The 24,487-nt window shown below is 36.0% G+C and overlaps 1 protein-coding gene across 3 annotated transcripts; it reads right to left on the bottom strand.

Moving 5' to 3' along the window:
* Positions 1-1,415: 1,415 nt before the first annotated feature.
* On the bottom strand, positions 1,416-23,972 carry LOC122042313 (ATP-dependent DNA helicase Q-like 4A). 3 transcript variants are annotated; one of them, XM_042602349.1, is made up of 26 exons: positions 23,854-23,972; positions 22,078-22,265; positions 20,413-20,470; positions 19,707-20,123; positions 19,434-19,604; positions 19,226-19,356; positions 18,770-19,130; positions 18,559-18,690; positions 18,221-18,307; positions 18,009-18,136; positions 16,468-16,588; positions 16,240-16,391; positions 16,036-16,171; positions 9,113-9,236; positions 8,960-9,030; positions 8,792-8,860; positions 8,333-8,461; positions 8,096-8,254; positions 7,916-7,996; positions 7,666-7,827; positions 7,469-7,524; positions 2,622-2,754; positions 2,441-2,535; positions 2,273-2,350; positions 1,828-2,204; positions 1,416-1,739 (listed from the first exon to the last, which is right to left on the bottom strand). In XM_042602349.1, the coding sequence occupies exons 2-26, from the start codon at positions 22,263-22,265 to the stop codon at positions 1,729-1,731; spliced, it is 3,627 nt and encodes a 1,208-aa protein (XP_042458283.1). In that variant the 5' UTR covers positions 23,854-23,972; the 3' UTR covers positions 1,416-1,728. The 3 variants fall into 3 exon arrangements, with proteins under 3 accessions (XP_042458283.1, XP_042458282.1, XP_042458285.1); XM_042602348.1 differs by having other exon boundaries at positions 1,416-2,204; XM_042602351.1 differs by lacking the exon at positions 18,221-18,307 and having other exon boundaries at positions 1,416-2,204.
* Positions 23,973-24,487: the final 515 nt, after the last annotated feature.

Raw genomic sequence — 24,487 nt, 5'->3', positions numbered from 1 at the left:
AAAGCATTGATTGTTCGTTGCAATTGAAGAGTATCTGAATGGTATTACCAAAAGGTGAAAGGTGGAGGAAGAGGAATAAGGAAGACGGATGGTTGGATTATTCCTTGTCTATTGTTAAACAAGGAGCCTTCTTTTATAGATTTAGAATCTTGGCCGTGGTTAACCATGCTAATTAATAACCATTACTCACGAGTTGCACTCATTTAAATCTATTAGGTTTGATGTAATCGAAGCCCTAAATTTCAATATAAACAGTTACCCTAAAACTCCAAATATTAGACGAAATTTCCATTCATATTAGAGTCAATCATATCTATTATTTTCTTCCAATGTGGGATTAAGTTTCCAATCATATTGGAGACAATTTCAATCAATTTATCATTCACTTTTCCAATATTATTGTTGAATCTAGACTTTGAATTGAAACACTTGGATTTCGAAGTCAATTAGTTGGTGACTTCGTGTTGAGTTCAAGCTAGACCCATCAACAACAGCTGAACTAAAAGCACTGTAGTAGAACACATGTTCTATTGTAAAATTCAAAAAAATTATAAGCACACCAATGTAGACTATGTTATTCTATCATAGCAGGCAATGAATCCATGAAGTTGTCAATTCATTCGTTCAATTGGTTCAACTAGTCGAATTGCAACAGATTCAGCCAGTCAGGTGTTTGACTGAGCAATGAGAAAGTAAATGTAATTTATATTCTTATAACTACCAAACCGTTTTAACATAAATCTGTTTAAGACATTAGAATTTAAGATAGATAAGGTAGAAAGACATTGACACTACAAACAGTTCATGGCCTTCCAGCATTAATAGGACTCCAAGTATATTCATTTGCAATAAAACTTCAAATGAACCCAGCTTGTTTTGCATCAAATTGGAGTTAGGCTAAATTTAATGTTTCTAATTCATTTAACAGCCAGGCATATTGATAATCATTATCAAATTTATCAAAAATGAAATATTTATCCTTCAAATCAAACATGCAATAAGAATGTTTTAAGATAATCCAAACTCAGATTAAGTTTACCTCCAAAAGGTTCAAGCTCGAGTGACATCTTCAAATGAATTGTTTGCCGATCTTTAAAGCTCTAAATTCAATTTGGCCATGATAATTTTTCAATCAACAAAGCTTTTGAAGAACTGCAAGCTAACTTAAATCCTTCAGTATTGAACTCTGGTTTGACCTTAAGAAACCCAGGAGGCCAAGTGGAAGGAAAAGTAGCAAAAATGTATGCAATGGGCCTTTGAAATCATGTACAATTGTCTCTTTGCTTTTTTTTCCTTCTCTCACCTTCTCCTCTTCTCTTTCCATCCATGTAAACAGAGTATTAAAGACACTTGAACTCGAGCTGTTTTGATTTCGCCATCATTGTTGCAATCCTCTAGTTCCTAGCATTCTTCTATTATATCACAGAATATGATACTAATATTAGATATATAGAACTGCTGAAACATAACGGTTTAATTTCACAGCAAGTTTACAAAATTGCAGAGCAAATTGCATTTCATCAACATTTCACCGCCAGGATAACTATTAAGATCACTGCAGAGATTGTTCCTTCAGGTTCTGCAGAATGCCTTGTTCTGCAGATTTAAAGTCAAGCAAATCTTGGGTTCAACCATGTCAAAGATAACTTGACTATAGATTGCGTGTTGAAGAATGAAACGGTCTAAACTAGGCATAAGAATCCACGTTCGAGCAGCAGAATTTGACTTCTATAAATCTCCTGCACATTACCATGAGCCATAAGGAAGGCCCGAGAGAAACTCACAAACTTATCTACTTCTTGTATGCATATTGCTGGAAAACGTCACCTCTAGGGCTGTTGCTTTTGCTTGTTGACCTTGACCATTTTGGCAGAACTCTACCAGAAGGCCCCTGCATTGCAGGTACTGACTCCTCACTCTCATAACCGTCAAGATCAATATCAATACACCGACCATTACTTGCAGCAGCTGATGGTGCACTTTCTTCATTTACTAGCCTTGCTTGTCGTTTTTTGGACTGAACAGTGCTTTCAGAGAAATCATCATTATTACGTGGGTCACTACTTCCCGAACTTCTCCGTTTCTTTGTTCCATCAGTATTATCATTGCTGCTGCTACTGCTATTCCTACTTGTTTTGCGATACTCTGCAATTGCAGATTCTATAGTTTCCAGTAGCCGGTCTCCGTACTTGTGTACCTTTGCCCTGGATTAAAATATGTGATTATATATACCTATAGCATTCAATCTACAGTAGATTTAAGAAAAACTTACTTGCCAATGCCAGTGATCTCAAGAAGTTCATCTTTAGTTCTGGGTAATTTCTTACTGATTTGCTGCAATGTGGCATTTCTGAGATAGCAATAAGAATTCATCAAGCATCATCAACACAGATTATGGGCATTAGTTACTGTTTGTTTTTTTAAAAAAAAAAAAACTTACCCAAATATATGATATGCCATGACCCCTTCACCAGCTTCTTTTACAAGTGCCGTTCTTAGCATTCGTAGAGCAGTATAAAGTTTGGCAGAAAGATTCTGCAATTAGAACATAATAAATGTTCAACTAAATCACTTAGCTACCGCTGTTTACCAGAACATTATGACATGTATAGGCATGTTACCAAATCTACTCCATTTTGCAAAGGAGCATCCGCATCAGCAACTGTGGGGTTTAACATCTCTTGAAGCAATGAACCCTTTGCTGGTGTCCCTTGAGTTTTGCTCATTTTAGATGGTTTTGCAGAAGCAGGAAACCTGGTGTCATGTGAACATTAACTGCTATCACATTTGAACATTAATATAACTGTGAAGCTGCAGTTATATACCATTTTAAACAAAATGTCATCGGTATACTAATAATAAGTCGCCTATCTCAAGAAAGCTTCTCATCTGAAAGTAATCAACTATACACAAGCATGTTGACAAACTCTATTGATGAAATTATTTTACAAACATTTAACAAAAAAATTTAAACTAAATTAAAACACACACATAGAAATATGCCATCATAAACAGGGAAAGAATGAATAGCATAACTGAGCACTACAGAATTATGTGAAAAAATTGCCAAAACTTGTAGACTAATAATAGGGCACTGCTATGCATGCTTAGGAAGCGAGCTATCATGGTATTGTTGAATACACAGATTCAAGAATTGGAAAATCAGTTGTATTATGTTACTTGACATCTTTGTAGAAAAATTTGCAAAGTATAAATAGTTAGTACTAAGCTACTTGCCCAATTACTGAGAAGCAGGGAATCATGGAGAATGGAATAAGCTGATTGCCTCCATGTTGCAAAAATCGTGGTGGTAGATTACACTATTGATCATTTATTTCCAAACATCTCAGGTAGAAAACACTAATTAATTTAATCAAAATTTTAATAATTTAAATAGTATTAGTGATATAAGTAGGCATAGAGCTCAATTGAATGATAATATTTATATAGTTGACAAAGAATACTTGGGAAGAACACAACTTGATGATGATGATGATATTGACAACTGATGACAATGATGATCTCAGGTAGCCTGCTATCATTTTTACACAGATAAAATGATCTTGCTCCCTTTGTCTATCAGTTTGCATCAAAAGTTCCATGAAACACACAAACACTGCTATAATCAAGCTCACATCAAACTAAGCTTTTAAAGCCAAGTTGATCAGTGAATCAAGAAGAAATCCAATCCCTACTATTAAGTATCGATAAAGTTGACCCAAGTGCTAGAGGGGGGGAGTGAATAACACCTTGACGAGCAAACAGATTTTTTTTTTTTCTTGTGTGTCCTTGCAAGGCCAAAAAACTCTGTTAAGTGAAGTGAAAATAAGATAAACCAAAATCATGTAACGCAATACTAACACAAGTTGTTTAATATGGTTCGGACTCCTAGATCCTACTTCACGACCTGGTAACTAATAAGATAAGTCACTAATAAAAAATCGCTTGATATATCTTCTTATCAAAGGTGAAAAAAATTCATATAAAAATATTTCTTTTAAATAAAGATAAAACAAGAAAAAGTAATAGTTTTTATAAAAATGTTAGTTAAAGGCAGAAATCTACCTTTTTTAGTGAGTTCACACCTAGGTAGAAATCTACCAAAAATGTAAGATTATGAATTCTCTCATATTCTCTCACATCTTACCATGAGGTCTTCAAATTGTCACAGCTTTACATTACCCAAGAGTACACTTTCTGTCACATCCTCAACCTCTCAGGGCACTAAGTCACCAACTTGTTCCACATGTCATCCTTTGCTAGGTCATCTATGTAATCTGTTGGTGCGGGAAGCATCCGACGATCGAACTCGTGTTTTGATAATGGCAAAGGATTCAAAGTTAAGGTGCTTTGTGATCTAACAAGTCTGCTTGAGTATTTCAAGAAAGTCCTAGCTGCGGTTAGGCAAAGGGAAAACCCTAGGGGGTGGTAACCCTAGGTCATAGGGGGTGGTAACCCTATGCGGAAAGTCTTGGCAGGTTGATGGCTTCAGGCAAAAGTCCTAGGGGGTGGTAACCCTAGGTGGAAAGTCCTGGTGTCACAAACCAGGTGAAAGACTGGACTAGCCGGGAAGCGGATGTCCAGCAGAAAATCCGGAAGCGTCGAGTGCTGAGCAAAAGTCCAGTCGGTCTGGAGGATTGCACTGGCAGCAGGTAAATCTCCTGAGTGGAGTAGGTGAGGACGCGTTCCCCGTAGAGGGAACAGTAGGCGTCGGGTCGACCTAGGGTTTCCGGACGGAAATCCGAAGTCAGACCCGGACAGTCCAGAGACTGTCATTACTCTGTTATCATATTTTTGGTTGTATTGTGCTAACTTTGGTTTGCAGGGTATGTGTTTGGGACTAACACTTTTGCAGGACCAAAGGAGCACAAGTTAACCTCGGATGAACAGTGTCCGAGGCGCCTCCATGGGGCTTGGAGGCGCCTCGGGTGCAAAGCTGGAGCTGGCTACGAAGCACTCTGGAGGCACCTTGAAGGAGTCATAAGGCGCCTTGGATGAGGCATAAGGCGCCTTGGATGAGGCATAAGGCGCCTTGGATGAGGCATAAGGTGCCTTGAACAGATAAAATTCGACCAGTTCAAGCTTGATCCACGCAGGCAACTCGGCAGCATGGAGACGTCTTGAATAGCTTTCAAGGCGCCTTGAACACCCTTTATAAGGGGATTTCGACCAGCAGTTCAACACAACAACTTCCAGACTTCCTTTCTTCAACGTGTTGCTAACAAGATCATTCCGAGGTGCTGTTGCGACATATCGACGACCTAGAACATCAGTTTCGATTCTGTTATTGTCGGTATAATTTATTTTGGTGCTTACAATTGTAAATCTCTTATTGTACTTTTAATGAACTTATAGTTGTTGCCCACCGTAAGCAATCAAGGATCGTGGGCCTTCGAGTAGGAGTCGTCACAGGCTCCAAACGAAGTAAATCCTTCGTGTCCTTTTTATTTACTTTCCGCAAAGTTATTTCTGAACGAGTTTTTACGATTCCGATAATCGAACGAAATAACCGCGAGCGCTATTCACCCCCCCCCCCCTAGCGCGTCTCGATCCAACATAATCCACCTCTTGTAGATGTCGTCAAAGTTGTCGAACCAACTCCATGTTCCTTGTCTTATAGTGTGTCGAACCAACTCCATTCTTTGCCAATTCTAATGGACCTGATCAAACCAAGATAGTCATGACTCAACCGCGTCAAATCACAAGCTTCGTGTGCATCCTACCAAATCCCTACAAATTTCATAGCACACACCAATCGCATAGGTGAACTTAGTTTACACTCTTTGTCAAACACATCAAACATCTTGGTTGAACATGACCACCTGAGGCACAATTGCGCTAACAGCTACATCTGTTGAGATCATAGGCTCAATACATAAGCATTCTTCCCGAAACCCAAACTTTGCTTCATCAGTAGACTCATCGCTGCCCATTTGTAGCCAACAAGGCTATGGAGCATTGATTTCCTCCACAATTGCAACAGAGATTCTGATAGCTTTCAACAATGTGTAGCACACCATTCTCATTTGGTAATCATCTTCCTTCCTCTTCTGATGCAACAAAGATCATGATTGGTTTCCATTTCATCTTAGATGAGGTTTGTGACAATTGCAAGGATCAAGTGATTGGCATTTTCTCTACCTTTATTTACTCAAGAGGTTGAGGGATCAAGATGGAACAAAAGCCTTCACCCTCATTTCTCCTCTTCTCTCATTCCTCTTCCAATCCAAGGTGTGTTTCCTTGTATCTTCCTGCTCCCTTCTTGTGATGCTCCTCTCCGTCGCCACTAAAGGGCAATGGGAAGTCACTTGAATTATGCACATTTAATGGCAGAGACTAGAAAGAAAAAGTTTCCAATGATTTGAGTTTTTTTCCCTCTCCTCTAGAACCTCCGTATTCTGTTCCTCTCTTGATTTCAAGCATGTTCCATGCTGTGTTGGCAATGAATGCTATTTAAGTAGTCCTTTTAGCAGTGAATCCTCAGTGAAGAGGTAGGATCTTACCCTCTCTACAATATGGACTCTCCTACATTGTTGTGGTTATTCAACTGCGATGGTTTGCCATTCATTGTTATGATCTGATCACACTTCCCTCTCAAGTTGATTCCTAGAGTGTGTTCTTACTCTTAGGTTCATCATAGTTATTTCAAGTTTGAAACAGCAAGTTCAGCATGTATGTCTCAGTTAAAACCCAAAGAACAGAGGTTCTTTGAAACAATTTTAGTGTTAGAAGTTGAGGATGGTCAAGGGAATCTAATCCTGGTTAATGACTATAGGCTGCAGAACCCTCAAAATGTGTCTAATGGTGTAACCAATCTAGCTATTTAGGTTTAGTTCAAATAAGTTTAAAGTGCGGAGATATACCAAAATTGAGGTTCACAAGTCCCCATCAGTTGTACTCCTCTTCATTTAGGTGATGATTTAATTCTAGAGTAAAACTAAGGTTAAAATCATCATGATAAAAACCTAGGCAATGAGGAAAACCTTATTTCACCTTTCACATCTTTCACTATGTTGATTTAAAGATGATGGAATGTTAATATGTGCTATCATGGTGGATCTATCCATCAGATCAATAGACCTAGTGAACTGGACAAGTTAGGCACCAAGCATGTTGGGTCAACAAAGCCACATATTTCGAGAGAAATGTTGGAAAAACAGGTGGATTGGACACAAACCATGCAGACCAAGTGAACCATTGATAGAAAGAATCAGATAGACTAAATGAGTAAAACATAGAAAAAAAACATTCCACTGCTTTGCATTGTTACAACTAAACAAAGAAATGAAATATATTGTTCCCTTTTTCATTTTGTTCCATTTCATTTTAATCTTATTCAGATTTGATTTCCTTCCATTCTACCATACCAAACACACCATAAATGCTTTGTCAAAACACAAACCTAACTCAAAGAAGAAAAAAATAAACATGAATCCAAGTGTAGGAAAACAGAGGGAAAAGTGCAAACCTTAATACAACCCTTTGTTTTCCAGAACGAAGCATTTGGACCTTAGACTCATTTACCTGCAGAATCAAAACAAGTTTGGTCGTCATTAAGTGTTGAGGGAATGTTAGATTAGCACACCACTGGGAGAAAAACAGGATCTCATCCCTAAAATAATCTACTAATAGATCACATCAAATACTAAATATTTGACATACTACCTTCAGAATAGAAGACACAGATCCATAAATATCACTCTTCTTGACATCCTCCACAAGAATATCTTCAGTAACCAAATGGTGAATAATTCTTGATGCTTCACCCTTTGCTAGATGCTTTCCAGCTCCATGAAGGCTCAAATTATCATGTCTATGTTTCTTGACCTACAGCATAAGTAAAATATTACTGGCAAAGTTCAAATTTGTTTCCATCACAGTTTGGAACATGAAATTCAGGTAACCAAGTGCACACATTTTGACTGAGGGAACCCCTGTACACGTCAAGAATATGAGATGTTGAGTACTGTTTTCCTGTCGATATTACCAACTCAACCTACAAACCAAGTTCATGGAAACATATGTAAGGAACAAAGTTTTATGGCACGCCAGTGATCTCATCAATATATTCACTTAAAAAAAAACAGTTTCTAACCAATTGAATTGCAATATCAGTTACATCCTTGTCAACCCAGGTCAACATTTTTGAACAGTTGTCACAGGTTCTTTTGCAGTTGTTTGGGTCAAACTTCTCTCCTAAATGCATCAGTTGTAATAGTCGTCTGCAATCTACATCATTCTCACAATAGGAAACCTGCAGTTGAGATACAAAAGTGAGCATGGTATCTTGCTTCCAAGTTGCTATTAAGAAAGCACCAAGTTTGTTGAGTACCATACGAAGCAGGTTCTCAATATTTGTTTCTAATACTCTGTCACTGCTTGCTAAAGAATTGCGTCTTGCTATAGGTGTCAAAGGACTTTGCTCAATCACACCCTGGGTAAGCATGTGCTTCACACGTATCTATTCTTGCAAGAAAAAAAGAAAGTTGCATTGTCAAAGAAATAGTTTACAATATTATACAAGGTGGCAAAAAGGCGACTATACTCGCCCCCAGCACCCCCGCCAATGCGGAAAAGGTAAATCATAAGTGGCTACTAGTCTTTGGAATAATGACTGGCGCATAAGAGAGGTTTTTATCTCGGCTATGCCAAAATTCGACCTCAGACCTCGTGATGGCAACACCTCATGCGCTAGCCACTAGACCGTCCCGAGGGGATAAGTTTAAAATATAATAAGAGAGAGAGAGAGAGAGAGAGAGAGAGATGCAATAAGAAGCATGCAACAGCTCACGTAATCACTATAGCTGTAGTATAATACACAAGAGGATCTTAGACCATCTCTACCAGCACGTCCACATTCCTAAGAATCAAAATGATAAACTTTTTAGTCAATGTCATACCTATCAAGAGTTCAAGGCATTATGCCCCATTAAACTTATAAATGAATTTCAAAAATTACCTGATGATAACCTTCAATGGATTTTGGGAGAGAATGATGGATAACAAAACGTACATCAGGTTTGTTAATACCTAGTATGCGCAAATTGGGATCAAGTTTTGATGTCTTGACTACAAATGGAGGAAAATTTTTATGCAATAAATGAGGCAATACCCATTCCAAATGCCACAGTTGCACATATTATATTGATCTCATCTTTACTCCATTGTTTCTGAATGTAAGCTCTTTGAAGAGGATCCATGCTACCATGATAAAATGCTGCTTTATGTCCATATCCCTGAAAATATTGCAGGATTTTCAATAGTCTTCATGATGCAAAAGACACTCAATTTTTACAATAGTTATGATCAATAAGCAATCTGGTAGATCTGTTTGCTAAACAAAAAACATAATGAACATACTTCTAATCTTTAGCAAATTTTTCTTTTAAAAAAAATGTCACTATTAAACCTTCACCCAGTGCCAAATATGGTTATCCTATGATCAAGTAATATTCTTTATAAGTCTTAACAACATAATGATTGAGGAAATAAACCAGTTAAATTTCAATTAGGGTCCTTTTCAATGATTAATAAAAAGGAGTAAACATCATCTAAAACATAGCCCTCACTAAAGTATAATGTCTCTAAGACTTAACATCATATGGATAAAAAATCTCTAAGTATAATGTCTCTAGCAAACACTAATCAATTAATTTTAATTTGCTTGTATTTCAATTTGATTTAACAACATAGGGAAAAAGAATGTTGGCAAAAAAAAAAAAAAAATTTAAATAACTACTTCTGTTATTCCAATGAAGCTTCTTCAACTGCAACAATTGCAACAAAGCATAATTATAAAAATTGGATAGAAAATCAAATCAAATAAGTTCTGAATAATCAATTTAGTGGTTAAACCAATAGATGAATTTATTAAATTATATGGCTATACAAACATTGACCCAACCAAGTCTATTAGTTAAACCAACCTTGGTCAAACAATTAAATTGCAAATCTATTGATTGCATTCATATATTATATGCTTAAGTAATGATAATAAACTGAATTGAAGTATCGTAGCTAGACACAAGGTAAACTACAAACAATGACAGTTGAAGGAATGAAGCGTGGAGGATTAGCAACACAAGAGATAACAAGATAAAATCTATAGGATTTCCTTCTATCAACTTCAAAAGCAATTAAATAATCAATCTAATCAAAAGATCTAATATACCCTCCATGTCATTACTTTTTAATAAGGATACATTTGGCATTTTGGATGCGTAAGGTCCAATGCCCAATTTTTCTTGTTTAATTAAAACTTAACATTTGAACCGTTTATTTTCCTTTCACTTCTCCATGAGCTAAATCAAGTTTCAACTTGATTTCGATTTTGACCAATTTTGGGCGTCAAGTTGCTCTAATTTATAACTAGAGTTGTGGCCAACGGCGAGGAGGACCGACCTATGGCAGGCCAACAATTTGATGGGGGCGGAGTAGGCCGACCCGTCATCTTGGAGGGTTGGAAAATCCCCAACCCAACCCAACTCAAGACAAGTTGCAGGTTAGGCGGGCCAACCTGCGGATCCACCAAAAAATAAAATAAAATAAAAAAGTCTGCGACGGCTTGGGTTGGTCGATTGCTCATCCAGTTAAGAGAAAATGTTCATCAAGCAAAATGAATTTAACACCTATTACTCGGTAAAATGCAAGTTAAGAAAGCTTACCATAAAGATGATTATAAACAAATCTAGTAACCCTAATTACATCAATGCACTGTAAAAGAACAGCAAGTGTGCTCATAGTTCTATTGAACACGAGAGACACGCCAAGGGACCTCAACGACTATTCAAGGTGCATGAGCGACAACTTCAGCATTTCCTCAACCCATAGGCCAACCCAAGCCCACCACAAGCGAACCCGCACGAGTTACGGGCCCAGGCAGATTGGCCTACCTCAACTCGCCTTTAAATGGGTTGATAAAATTTCAACCCAACCCGCTTAAATTTTTTGGCAAGGCAGGCGAACCCGACGGCCCAACCCAAATGGAAGGCTCTATTTATAACTAGTATGCGTTGTTAGATCTCAGCTAAAGGAGAGAGCAAAGTTGTAATGTGACAAGTGATTAACATGCAATAGAGATGACAAATTAAAAAGATATGTCTTGTGAATCTTCGTGACTCACAGATGGCAATATTATCCAACATGGACCACTAGCAAGGCCTTGGGCAACAAGCACAGTAGCGAGAATGCTCAATGTCACTAGTGTTGAAAGGAATAAGTTTAAAATTCATATTATGTCGGTAGGCGTCCTCACATTAAGGCCGCCTAGGCGGCTGGGCGCCGCTTAGGTGCAAGGCGTCCAATAAAAGGCTTCCGAATTGATTGACCGATCGATTGAACACTTCCAATTGATTAGCCGATCTATTGAACACTTCCAATTGATTGGCATGAGTTTTGCGAGAAACAAAAGCCTGCCGAATTGATTGGCCGATCGATTAACACTTCAAATCGATTGGCATGAGTTTCGCGAGAAATAGAAGCTTACTGAATCGATTGCTAGAGGTTTCACGAGAAACAAAAGGTTGCTGAATCGATTGATGAGTTTCTACCAATCGATTGGCGACGATGAAAGGGGTCTATATTTTGATTTTTGAATCGTTTAAAAGGGGTTTTTCCTCTTCAAACAGCAGACGCCTCTTCATCCCCCCCCCCCCCTTCCTTCCCCTTCTTCTTCATCAAAGAGGAGCAGTAGCCACCTCTTCATCTTCTCCCTCCCCTCCTTCTTCTTCATTAAAGAACAGCATCTTTGCTGCCATTTTCTTCTCCAACAGCCACAACATCAGCCCTAGCTGCCTTTATCCCAGCCAACAACCACTAGCACCCTGCCTTGTTTCTTGACAACAGCCGTTGGAGCTCGCCATAGCTAGCCAAGGCTGCCAACGACGAACTACTAGGCCGGAGGGGAGCACCTTGTTCCCTCATTTCTAGCCTTCGGCAACCTCCTTTTCTTCCTAGTACTTTTTCTTCTACTAGGTTAGTAACAACATCCTTGGCTTAAGTTGGTTAATAAAATTCAATTGTATGTTATTAAATCTGGTATGTTATTGTTGGGCTTGAATTAATAATTGATTTTTTGAATGTTTGATAACCATTGCTTGACTCAAATGATTTTTTTTAAAATTGAAATTGATAATTTTTTACTTGTGTAGTAAAATGTTGAGTACTATATCTTCTGAAACATCTAATTCAATGATGGAGATTGATACCCCTTTGAAACGTAATTTGAATGACGTTGGATGGGAATTTACAAACTTTGTGGATCCTAAAAATTAGGATAAGTTGAAATATAAGTTATGGAAAAATTACTAGTGATGGAATTTATAGGATCAAACATGTTGCCAATATCAAGGGAAATGTTGCCCCATATAAGAAGTCTTCGAATGAGGATAAAGTAAAGTGTAAGAAAGTCATTGAAGAAGCAAGAAAAAAAACAACAAAAGAATATGAATGAAATGGATGTAAGAGAAGAAATTGTTCTCGAAGAATATGAGGAAGATGAAGGGAGTCTAAGGACAAGAAGAAATCCGCTTACTCTTGGCCCTATAAACTGATTTACATCCATCATTGATCCCAAATCTTTATTAAGTGGAAGTAAGAAGACAAAACAACAAATATTATCAATGCATTTTAGAAGCAAAGGACACACAATGTACACCAATATTTAGCTCGATGGGTGTACGAATCCAGTATTCCTTTTCATGCCATTGACAATGATAGCTTCAAGAGGTTTGCGGAAGCAGTTGGTCAATTTGGCCTAGGTTATCATCCTCCAACTCAATACTATTAAGGGAGCCTTTATTAAAGGAAGAAGTAGATAGAACTAAAAGTCTATTAAAGAAGCAAGAAAAAGAATGGGCTTTGAATGGTTGCTCAATTTTGACTAATGCTTGGACCGATCGAAAAAGAAGTATCATGAATTTGTGTGTCAATTGTAAAGAAGGCACAACTTTCCTTTCTTCTAGGGAAGCATCGAATGAAGCACATACCAAGAATTATATATCTGAATATGTGGACAAGTGCATTAAAGAAGTTGGACCCCAAAGTGTAGTTCAAGTGGTAACAGACAATGCTTCGAATAATATGGCAGCAAAAAATTTGTTGAAGGAGAAGATGTCACATATATTTTGAACTTCATGTACAACTCACGCCGTGAATCTTATGCTTCAAGGAATTGGGAACCAACCTAAATTCAAAGGAGTAAGTGAGAAGGCAAAGAGCTTAACAATCTTTATTTATGCACATCACAAGGCATTATCAATGATAAGAAAGTTTACCCAAAAAAAAGGGGCATAGTGAGGTAGAGAGTAACACGATATGCAACTGCTTTTCTAACTTTGCAAAGCTTGATGGAGAAGAAAAGTGAACTAAGAGCTATGGTTGCTAGCGAAGAATGGAATGCATGCCAACATTCAAAGAGTGCAAAGGGGAAAGTTGCATATAATACCGCTATGAGTGCTTCTTTTTGGAATAGGGTAAGTTTTTTCTTGAAGGTGTTTGCCCCTTTAATTAAGTTGTTTCCTCTTGTTAATTGGGATAAGAAGCCATCTATGGGTTTTATGTATGGAGAATTACTTAGAGCGAGAGAGGAGATTAAAGTGACATTCAAAAATCAAGAGCTTCAATATCGTCTAGTTATTGATATTACTGATGAGAAAAGTTGTAATCAGCTTAATAGCCCACTACATTTGGTGGCCTACCTCTTGAATCCTTATTACTCCTTCAATGACCGGAACATAGGAAGTGAAGAGGTGGTCACGAATAGATTTTTCACTTGTGTTGAAGCATTCTTTCCCGATGATATTGATAGCCAAAGTGGGGTAGTAAATGCGGAGTTGTTGAAGATATCAACAAAGCGGAGGGATTTGGAAGAGCATTGGCTATAATTGGATGCACAAAAAATGATGAGAAATATGATTAGGGTAAGAACTAAGTAATAATTGTTTACTTTATTTTGTGATTTTTATTGCTTGCTTCTTGATTTTGCTTATTGTTATTGTTTGATTTTTTTTTATTTAGTTGGATGGTAGAATCTTTTTGGAAATGGTGTACCTAAATTGCAAAAGATGGCCAAAAAGATCTTTTCTTTAACTACAAGTTCTTCCGATTGTGAAAGAAATTGGAATAATTTTGAGGGGGTAAGTACTTAATTACTTATTATGTAACTACTAATTAGTAATTACTAAATGTCTAAATATGTATTCAATATTAATATTTTTCTTTAATGTGGATCCATACAAAGAAAAGAAATAGACTAGATATTGGAAGGTTGAACAATTTAATCTAGGTTCAATTCATGTCAAGATCATAAACAAAAAGAGAAGACAAGAAGAAAAAGAAGTTGATGTGCTACTTGCTAGTGAAGCAACTATGGCACAAGAATGGATTGTTGATGATGGAGATGAAGATGTGAGACACATATTGAAGATGTAAAAGAATTTCACGAAGAAGAATTTGTATTGGATGAAGAAGAGGAAGATGTCATGGATTTTGAGTTTGAATCCGATACAGAGGAAGTATTAGAGAAATATGGAGATGAACTAGAAGAAGAATTAGGGATATAGGATTATATGAGTTCTTTTGTGTACTTTTGCTATTTTCACTGTATGTTAAAGTTGAACAAATTAATATTTTGAATTTTGATTAATATTTTGCTCCTTGTCAGTTTGAGTACTTTTGCTATTTCGGACTATTTTCATTGTATGTTGAAATCAAATTATGCATATTTTGTGAGAAAAAAATATTCTGCCTTAGGGCCTAGGTGATGGGCGGCGGGCGACTGCCCCCCCCCCAAGCGCTTTTTAGAACATTGGTTACAAGGTTAAAGATAAAAAATGTTGTTGGCAATAGAGACTGAAGATTTCCTTGCTGTTGTAGCAAAGCAAATATGGACAACTTCTTCAAGTGGAAGTTTTGCGGAGCTTGTCACTATGGGATCCTACAAGAATGATGGCTTAAGGAGGCGAACGATGGTTGGTGGAATGTGAATATGGGTGCTATCAATGAAGGAGTAGCAAAGTTGAAAGAGGATAGGGCATTGGTCGAAGGCCACAAAGCATAGTCGATCAAGTCTATAGGTGGTCCTCATACTAGTTAACTAGGTAAGGTTGTGAAAGATGAGGAGGTGGATGGAAGTTGCTAGGGAAGGTGGTCATGGAAGATTTTGCACGTTGTAAGGTAGCAAAGGAAAGGTGAAGATGGATGAAGTGAGTAAAAGGGATAGAAGTGATGGGTAGTGAACGCACAAAGATAAAGGAGATTTAAGAGATTGTGAAGAAGCCGATTACGAGTTCCAAGTCTAATAGTCACATAAAGAGTTGATATCATTTGATGTGGCAGAAAAAATAAACAATCTCATACAAAGAAATAAACAAACTCAATAAAAATTGACCCAAAAAATTATGTAAAAAAAAAAACAGCTCAAGGAAAGTGAGCTCTTTTTAAAGACTTTGACCCCAAACAAATTTAGAAAATAAATTAAATTATTTTAGGAAAGAAATAATCCTACATCCAAGATGATTCAATCAAATTAAGAAATAAACTAAATTGCAAATTGTGAGAAAAAATAATTAAATTTATATTAAACTAAACCAAAACTTCTCTAACCAGATAATCAATTGACTTGGGGAGTTCCTTTATAGACTTATTTTATTGAAGATGTGAACTCACTAAAATAAAAACTTACAACTAAAAACATACAAAACATAATTCGTTAGAACTCAATCAAGAAAATTATGTACAACTGTGAAGTTGCATTTGGCAAGTTAATCTATAATATAATCTTCTAGGGGAATAATTAACTTGTAGCTTCATTTAAAAAAAAAGTAGGAAACCAACAGCTAATATATCACTACATTGAGGATGTGTTGCACCCCAAACATAAGTAAATAGAATAAGCATAACCAGCTAATACAACAATGTGTGAATACCCAACATAGTCACACAAGAGAAAGCATAATGGACAGTGGAATGCTGAGCAAAATTTTGATTTCATCCCATATAAAATATCTAAAAAGAATGCTATTTGACCAAAAGAACCTGTAGCTTTTCTGCCACTTTTTCGCAATCCATTCTAGAGAGACAATACACGATGCCACATTCATCAAAATGATTTTCCTTGATGAAATTATGAATGTCCTCTAGACACTTTTTTGTTTTTGGTATTACAGAATACCTGAAAAGAAAAAAGGGGGGAAATAACCAAAAACAAATTGAGATTTATAGTATTTTATTAGCACTTACCATAAGTTTGAGCGATTAAAACTCTGTCGAAAAATAATGCAATTGACTAGACCAAGAGCTTGTACAACATCTTCCTTTACACTGACAGTTGCAGTAGCAGTCAAAGCAAGTACTGGAACATTTGGAAACTTCTGCTTCAAAATGCCAAGACCCTATTAAAGAAACATATAAATCAGACTAAATTTTATTTGTTTCCAAAAGATGTTAACTTTTAGGATATTTAATTACCTGATAATCCGGTCTAAAATCATGACCCCATTGACTTACACAATGGGCTTCATCAATAACAATTCTAGCCAAGCGTCCATTAGAATGCAAAGATCCCAGATGTCTTAACAAAACATCACTCCTGTGGTCAAATATAAATTTCAAAATAAAAAATTATCAAAAAAAAAAAAAGCTAAGAAAGCAAAAAATCAACGTTCTTACAATTGATTGATGGAAAGACATTGCATATCTTTTACTTTTATTATAACAATCTAAATGAATTTAAATCAGGGAGATGAAATACCAAAACAACAGCATAACAATTATTTAATTTAAAAGTTAGTCAGATTCTCCAAAATAGCAAGTTGTAACAACCAGAGTAGCTGGATATTTTATCCTCCACTGAGGTTTGTATGATGACTGAAGATAGTAGTAAAAGAAGGAACAATAGACCATTATGCACGGACATCAGTAATAACTCCAAATACTAAAACTGGGATTAAAAAACAAAACACATAAAGATAAATATAGCTTCATCAGAAGAACCTGCTTAGTTGTTAAAGTAGTGGTGCAGTCCCAAACCTAACTATTTAGTATCAACTGCATGGGCCTCTTCCATGATCTTTAATGAGGAAAGCCTAACTAAACAAAACCTTCATATTTTGATAGTCCTAACTGTATAGTAAAACTAGATTGACATTTTCATTATATTAAGGATGGCTTCTATCACTTCTAACCAAAAATATCTTGGAAAGTATTGTACCACTTCTCACATTACTTTCTTAGGTATCGCAACTTCTTCAGTGCATCTCTATGTCTCCTTTAAACATGTCAACAAAACCTAGTCTTCTTTATCGTGTTCATGTTGCAACACCCCACATTATCCTCTTTCTAGTTATGTCACTAACTTTTTCAATATGATGAGGCTTTTCCTTGAGTTATGGAAAGACAAGTAAAAAATTGTATTTAGGACCTCCTGTCATTTCCATCAATATCATTCATCATCGTCATCAGGCCGTGTATCTCCCAACTATAGTTGACTTGATGGACTTATCAAGCCCTACGCAAGACTAGATCACTAGTATTGTTCAAATGAAATTGACCAATATTTTCTTTGACCCTCTCTACCTATTACACACCATTCTAATTAATTTAACTCTTATCACTATAGTCTTCTAGACCTTGTGTATCAATCCAAATTATAATATCTGCTTTGACCTCTTTAAATGATGGTATAATTTCAGTTTATCGTAGCCCAGTTATTCATTCATCTGAAATTCACTGCAAATTGTCAGTAATAGCTCAACTCTTTTCAATATTTTTACGTGAGTTTCGTTGTGTTATTCCTTGTATATTTTTCTATAAAAAAAGCTTTAATGATTCGACTACTAAATGCCAAAAATAGTGGATCAAACAATGTTGGAATCAACTACATTTTAACTTTTATAGCATTAATGGTTTTGTTTGTGCATATAATACATTGTCCACTCCCTAAGTAGTTGAATTATGAAACAGCTAATGATGTCAATATGATAATCCTATGTTGTATAGAAAAAACTTACTTTGCAATTTTTTCTGGAGTGACATACAGCAGTTTGTATTTGCAAACATCAGACATCAGTTCCCGAAAAATATCCTGTTGTTCAGCCCATTCAATATTGGCACCAAGATAAGTAGCAGGAATGTTTGCCTGCTCAAAAAAAAAATGTAAAACAGCTCAGTTTAGAGTATTTTACTTATGAATAGTGAAACTTCATTACACTGTCTGTAATACCTGTAATAAATGCATAATTTGATCTTGAATGAGTGAGACAAGAGGAGAGACAACTAATGTTACTCCAGAGCTGATGAGAGCAGGAAGCTGCAAGAAAACTTCTATATACAGAACCAGCCAAGAAAAGTATATTTGTGCTACATGAGTTCCAAAATAGCAGTTATGTAATGCTTCTCAAATAATATTACCTAGAATGGCAGAAATTGGTTTAACAATAAAAGTTAAATGTGAACCACAATCCCTAATGAGGATTAAGAAAAATGGGACTAAACTTTTGTACATATTAGACAGGAAAAACAGATTCAAAATTAAGTATATAGCCTACAATGATATTATACCTGGTATGTCAAACTCTTTCCACCACCAGTTGGCATTAAAACAAAGACATCACAACCACTCATTGTAGCATTGATCACCTCCCTTTGATTGGGGCGAAATGAGTGATTACCAAACACTTTTCTGTTGTTAGCCTAGGAAGAAGGAAAATTCAATAGTACCAAACATAATAAAGATGAAAAGTCACAAAGAAATTTAAAGGGAGGAAATCACCTCAAGTTTCTTTGTCCATGGAAAGTCTAAACTTTTCCATTTTTTATCTCCAGATCCTTCAATGTAATTAATGTCAAGAAGCTTTGGAGTAAATACTTGTCTGTCTGCAGGTGTAGTCCCAAACTGGTTTGCATAACAGGATGGAGTAGGTGAGCTCCAAGTCATAGTATCTCCTGGTTCATTTCTTATGTAAGCCTGGGAGTTAAAGTTGACAGGATCTGTCATACTTGAGGGAATCTCATGTTGAAAATTCCTTGAAGTAGTTGTTGATGCCATGAAAGATGATCTCTGTCTTTCTTCATCTTGATTTGAAAGGGAAAGGTCTTTCTCAAGATGCTGAATCTTATTTTTGAGATGTAAACTGGCACAAATATTAGGGGCAACAAAAAATATTCATTTAGGAGAAAAGAGTTCTCATGTAGCAAAGCATTCAAGTACATGTATACAAGGACAAACCGCTCCTGATTAAGATTTTTGCAGTGTTCAGGACTAAGCTCAGAAGCATTATCAAGAAGTTCAGTTGAGACAGTAATGAGCCTATCTTTCATCTGCTGCAAATGAACTGAAGCTCCTGGGCACTGACCTAGCTGCATAGTTCATGCCAATACCATGAAGAATGTATAAACTAGTAACCAAAAAGCTTGTGTTGCACTAAAGATTTTACCTTGGAGCCATGAATACATAACTCACAGAGTTTCAGTGGCAATGCATCTTCACCAGGGCATCCTATGTAACTTCTAGAGACTGGAGTGAAAGGTGCCTGTTTAGATACAGAACCTTCTGGTGTGCCAGTTACTTGATAGTGTTCCATAACTATTTGGTCTACATCAATACTCTGAAATTCATAATAACTATGATTTATATGAAGCCTCTAGCAGACAACCATATCTGAATTTTAGATTAGAACTCCCTAAACAAAGAAATTGCTAAATCCTACCTGCAATAATTCATCATCATCAAGGGCATCTAAAAATATGTCATTGGCAAGATTATCAACAGAATCACACACAGCTTCATTGGTATTAACAATCATATGAGAAGAAGTTTGTGGCATCACTGTTTCAGTAACAAATGGTTGTCTTGATCCAGAAGATGCTTCATCATTTTTACTAAAATTTCCACAATTCTGTGTATCATCTCTAGGATGTGATCTGCAGTGTGAATCATAGATGACTTTGGAGCTCTGGTTTTCACGGCATGAATATTCAATCTTTTGTGAATTATTAACTTTTTTAACCATGTGAGAGGGTGGCAGAGATTCATGAAATTTATTATGGTCCTGTACTGCAGAAGTTACACCAGGCCTTAAGTAGTTCCTGCCTGCCATCTGCATGTTGCAAAAATCTTGCCAAGCCTGAAATGATTAGAATTACAAAGTAAATCAATCAACATGAGCAGTCTGATGTGCCAAAAAAATTGCCAACATGTTTGAACAATATAAAAGAAAGAATATGCAGCCTGAAGCACAAAAAAAATGATAATCTATTCATTTATTTTTAGACCAAAGATTAGGCCCAACGACCCTAGTAAAGTAAATAGCAAATTTAAGAGTAAAAGATTAAGTTCAACATTGACAATATCAAACTATTAATTATAGCCAATAAAGGAAAGATCTATAATCAGTCATAATACATTTAAATTACCTTCTCAACATGTTGTACTTGCAGAGGCTTAGATCCTTGAATTGTACAAGCAACTGACCTGATGATTCATATATTAAGATGAAGGAATGAGCTAAATTTACATTTATAATAAAAGCACATAAAAGTTATTTAAATAATAAAATTAGTAATATTCCCATACAATCTCATTTTGAACAAGTGTTGGATCACTAAGAATCTGGTATAATGGCGCTGAAAAGAAGAAAATATCGATAAACTTAAATTGCAAAAACCCAACATTGAATAACATGCATGCAAATATTAAATTTGAAGGTTGAATTGTAGAGAGAAATTTTAGAAACTAAAGGTTAAGTTAAGTAGAATTGACAAAATATTCAATAATAAGGAAACAAGCAAATGAATAGTTATCACAAATCAACATAGAATCCCAATAAGAGTTTCAAAAACATTGATCCTCTTATTCAACAAGAAAAAAAAATGTTAATGTAGATATCATAAATAGGATCTAGAGTGCATGAATTAAATGGAAAGCATCTGAAGTCAAGTATCACCATCATGTTTTCTTAGGATAAAAGAAACATTTTATAAGATATTAGCACAACTTGTTACACTTTATAGAAGAAAGTGTTGGGCAATTAGGGAACAACTAAGAGAAAAAGTTAATGTTGCATATTAGATTAAGATGGATATCTTGGATAACTTGAAAAGATAGCATCAAAGACACTACTGACAAGGAAAAATTAGAAATAGCTCCAAGAACAATAAAATGAAAGGACATATGTTAAGAAGATATAAACATGTTCAAAGATGTCAAATAGATTGTATAATTAGATAAGTTGGTTGAATAAACTAGAATTGAATGTGTAAGGGGTAAAGGAAGACCAAAGAAATCTCTAGTTGAAATAATTGAAAAAAAATTAATAGATCTCAACATTGCTAGTAATATAATCTTGCATAGTATTCAATTGAGAGGACTAACATAGTGTTGATGAGGATGAGGATGAGGATGAATATAAAGTTTGATGAAGTGTTGCTTAAGTTCAATGTTAGAACATATAATAGGATTCAGTACAGTTGAAATGATTGCAAAAATATGAAAGAAGTGAAATCACAAATCTTAATTCTTGAAAAATTATATAGATTACTTAATACAGATCTAAAAAGGCCCAGTTTGGTTGCATATGCAATCACCTAGCTGAATTTTGAATGGGAGCACATGGTAGCTACGTATGACATGTGCCATCTGCTTGTGCAATTGAAAATTTTCTTATTTGGTTAATTGGAACTAATTTAGAAGAACCAAATTGATTTAAAATTTAAAGTATCATATTCCATATCGTAACTTGTAAATATTAACTAAAGTACTTATCTTGCAAGTAATAAATTCTTTAGATATCAATATAAATATTTAAAACTAACTGTGTATGCTCTCACATATTGCATATGCACTATGCAATGGGTCTACCTCATACCACCTGCATACATTTCTCAAGAAATTGCAACACTGTAAAAATGCTTCTATCTTCCTCAAATTTCACTAAAATTATTGGGAAAAGGCTTGGAAATCTAGAACTCACATGATTGTTAGGGCATGCTCAAGGATTCTAATATAATGAATACACACTCATATATGCATTTTGACAAACATTCATACCAAAAACAGGCAAAACCTTTGAGAAAAAATACCTTGTAATCAACATGTCATCAGCATCTTTTTCAGGTTGAGGTTTTTGTGTTGATAAAGAGAACAAAAAGGCAGAGCTCAGAAATTTTTCTTGACATGAAAATTCCTCAAATGCAGATGTGTGATTGAACCAATTGGTCTTGATGGATTTGTTCCCATTAGCAGATTTAAACCTACTTTCACTCTGCATCTAAACATATGAAACTTTATCAGATTTAGCTGAAAATTGTTGATAAGAACTATTTTTCTGTACACTGTTATACATGATATGAATTTTAATATTCATCAGTAATCCTACTTTCCTATCATGATTACATCTTCTAATACAACCTATTAGATAAATGAGGAACCAGAACTATTATGCTGACATAGTAAAAAGAAGCTTTTTATGTCTACGGACTCCATTAACAACAACACAGTTAATAGGAAGAGTGGCTAAGAAAGCTAAACAACTCAAATAGAGACTGGCGTTCAGACTGAAAACAAAAAATAGTATCCAACTACCTTATGGAAAAATATCAAAGTATCAAATTTACTAGAGGAAATTAGCAGTGGGTCACATGTAGGTTAATTCAAATAATACCAAGGAAAAATGGTGCTAGTCATTTCTACATTCAATGCAAATGGTTCATTTTTCTCTTAATGTGGTAAAGTAACTTGAGCCGCCACCAACGCCTTTGAGGCATATCACATCTGATTTATGATCAGCACAGCATCGCTTTGCAGGTATAGGGGAGCTCCTCTTCATATGAAGATCCTCGTAGACTTCAGAAATTCCAAGCTGTAATGTAGTTCTCTTTATTTTCATAATATTTAATTTTCCTACAAACATAACTAGTTAACTTCACCACTCAAATGAGAGGCAGGACGACAACAACAACAACAACAACAACAACAAGCTACCCTGCTAGTCAACTGTCAAAATAGAGCCCTGATTTCAGGTACCCAAACGTCAATGAACCATTTATCTCAATGTGAAGAAGTATTTAAGAGAACGTCCAGCAACAGCTCCTATCACCAAACTCCTAAGGCGACCATGTAACCAAGAACAAGGGCAAAACATTGGTGTTCAGTAAATTAGAAGAATTGGCATCAAAAAGTAATGAGAAATTGGGGGTATAAAAGGAGGAAACATCAATCCAAAACTAAGCAGCTAGATTTTCATTAGAAGGTGTGAAAACCATAAATCAGCACAAGGGTTTGCACTGGAGGAGGAATTATAAGCAGCAAAAAACGATTGAAAGGGGCATATCTCATCAAACTGCTTTTGGAAAATATGGTCCTTGATTAAATAAACTGTGGAGAGGGGAGCTTAAAATGGGTTCCGAAACAATTAAATTGAGTTCTCAGGCCAACGAACTCGTTTTAGATCAGGAGCTTTCAAAGATCAAGTCAATGACCTTATAAAGGAAAAGGAAAACCACAATCTCCGTCTTGAAGACTGCGATCTCAACAAATATCGCACAGTATTGGAGCATCATCAATTTATCCCCGAGCCTTGATTTTTCGCAACCAAAAGATCTAATTTTTCCGTCCCCATTCAATCGTTAAAGAAAATAATATTACAATAGCAGGCATATTTTGAAGCAGCATACATTCAAAGACAAGAAAAAAAAAAAGTTCATTCACAAAACATTCGAAAATTTTTTTTACAAAATCCGGCCAGATAGATTACTTCGACCAACACATCCAGAAAATGCCCTAGATATCGAATCATTCGGAGGCCTGTCCAAGACAGAGATCATGACCTAAACAGTAGTGCGAATCAGAGACATTACCAGCGATCCCAGTGTTGCGAGAGAGTACAGTCGCTATAGAGAAGCCATGCCCTGGATCTTGCCGGCAACAGGGGAGAGTAAGGGCGGGAGAATGGGAAATGCTTTCGGCCCCGCACACAAACACGCTGTTTCTTTCAAATTTGGGGAGGGCGGAAATGGGCTTCAATCACGGATCGAGAATAATGGGCCGAATCAGGCCCATGGGCACGCATGCTGCAATTGCCTAATAAACTGCCACTTATGGTATGGACGGAAAAACCAAACGGTAAAAGTAAACCTGCCCATTCCAATTTGGACCCCACCCGGGCTGAATAATGGATCGGTTATCAGTTCACCTAGGAAATCAGGCTTGAGCCGTGATCAGCTTGACAGGGACCGGGATGCTCGGGAGGAGCTTGAGGCACCCGGACATCTGAGGATCGTTTAAAAAATAATATATAGTCGTTGGAACAATCTGTTATTGTTGGAAACGTCGATTAATCGGCAATTTTAACCATTGAGATAGGTGGGTAGGTTTTTTAATATTTTTTTAGGGTTGAGATTATTTAACTATTTTTTATCAATAGATATAATGTAGTGTCGGTTATTATGTGAACTTTATAAATAAGGAGCTCATTTCATCATTTTTACACAA

Source organism: Zingiber officinale, chromosome 2A, assembly GCF_018446385.1.
Source record: "Zingiber officinale cultivar Zhangliang chromosome 2A, Zo_v1.1, whole genome shotgun sequence".
Lineage (NCBI taxonomy): Eukaryota > Viridiplantae > Streptophyta > Magnoliopsida > Zingiberales > Zingiberaceae > Zingiber > Zingiber officinale.
The sequence above is the reverse complement of the archived record's forward strand: the minus strand, read 5'-3'. Positions and strand labels throughout refer to the sequence as shown.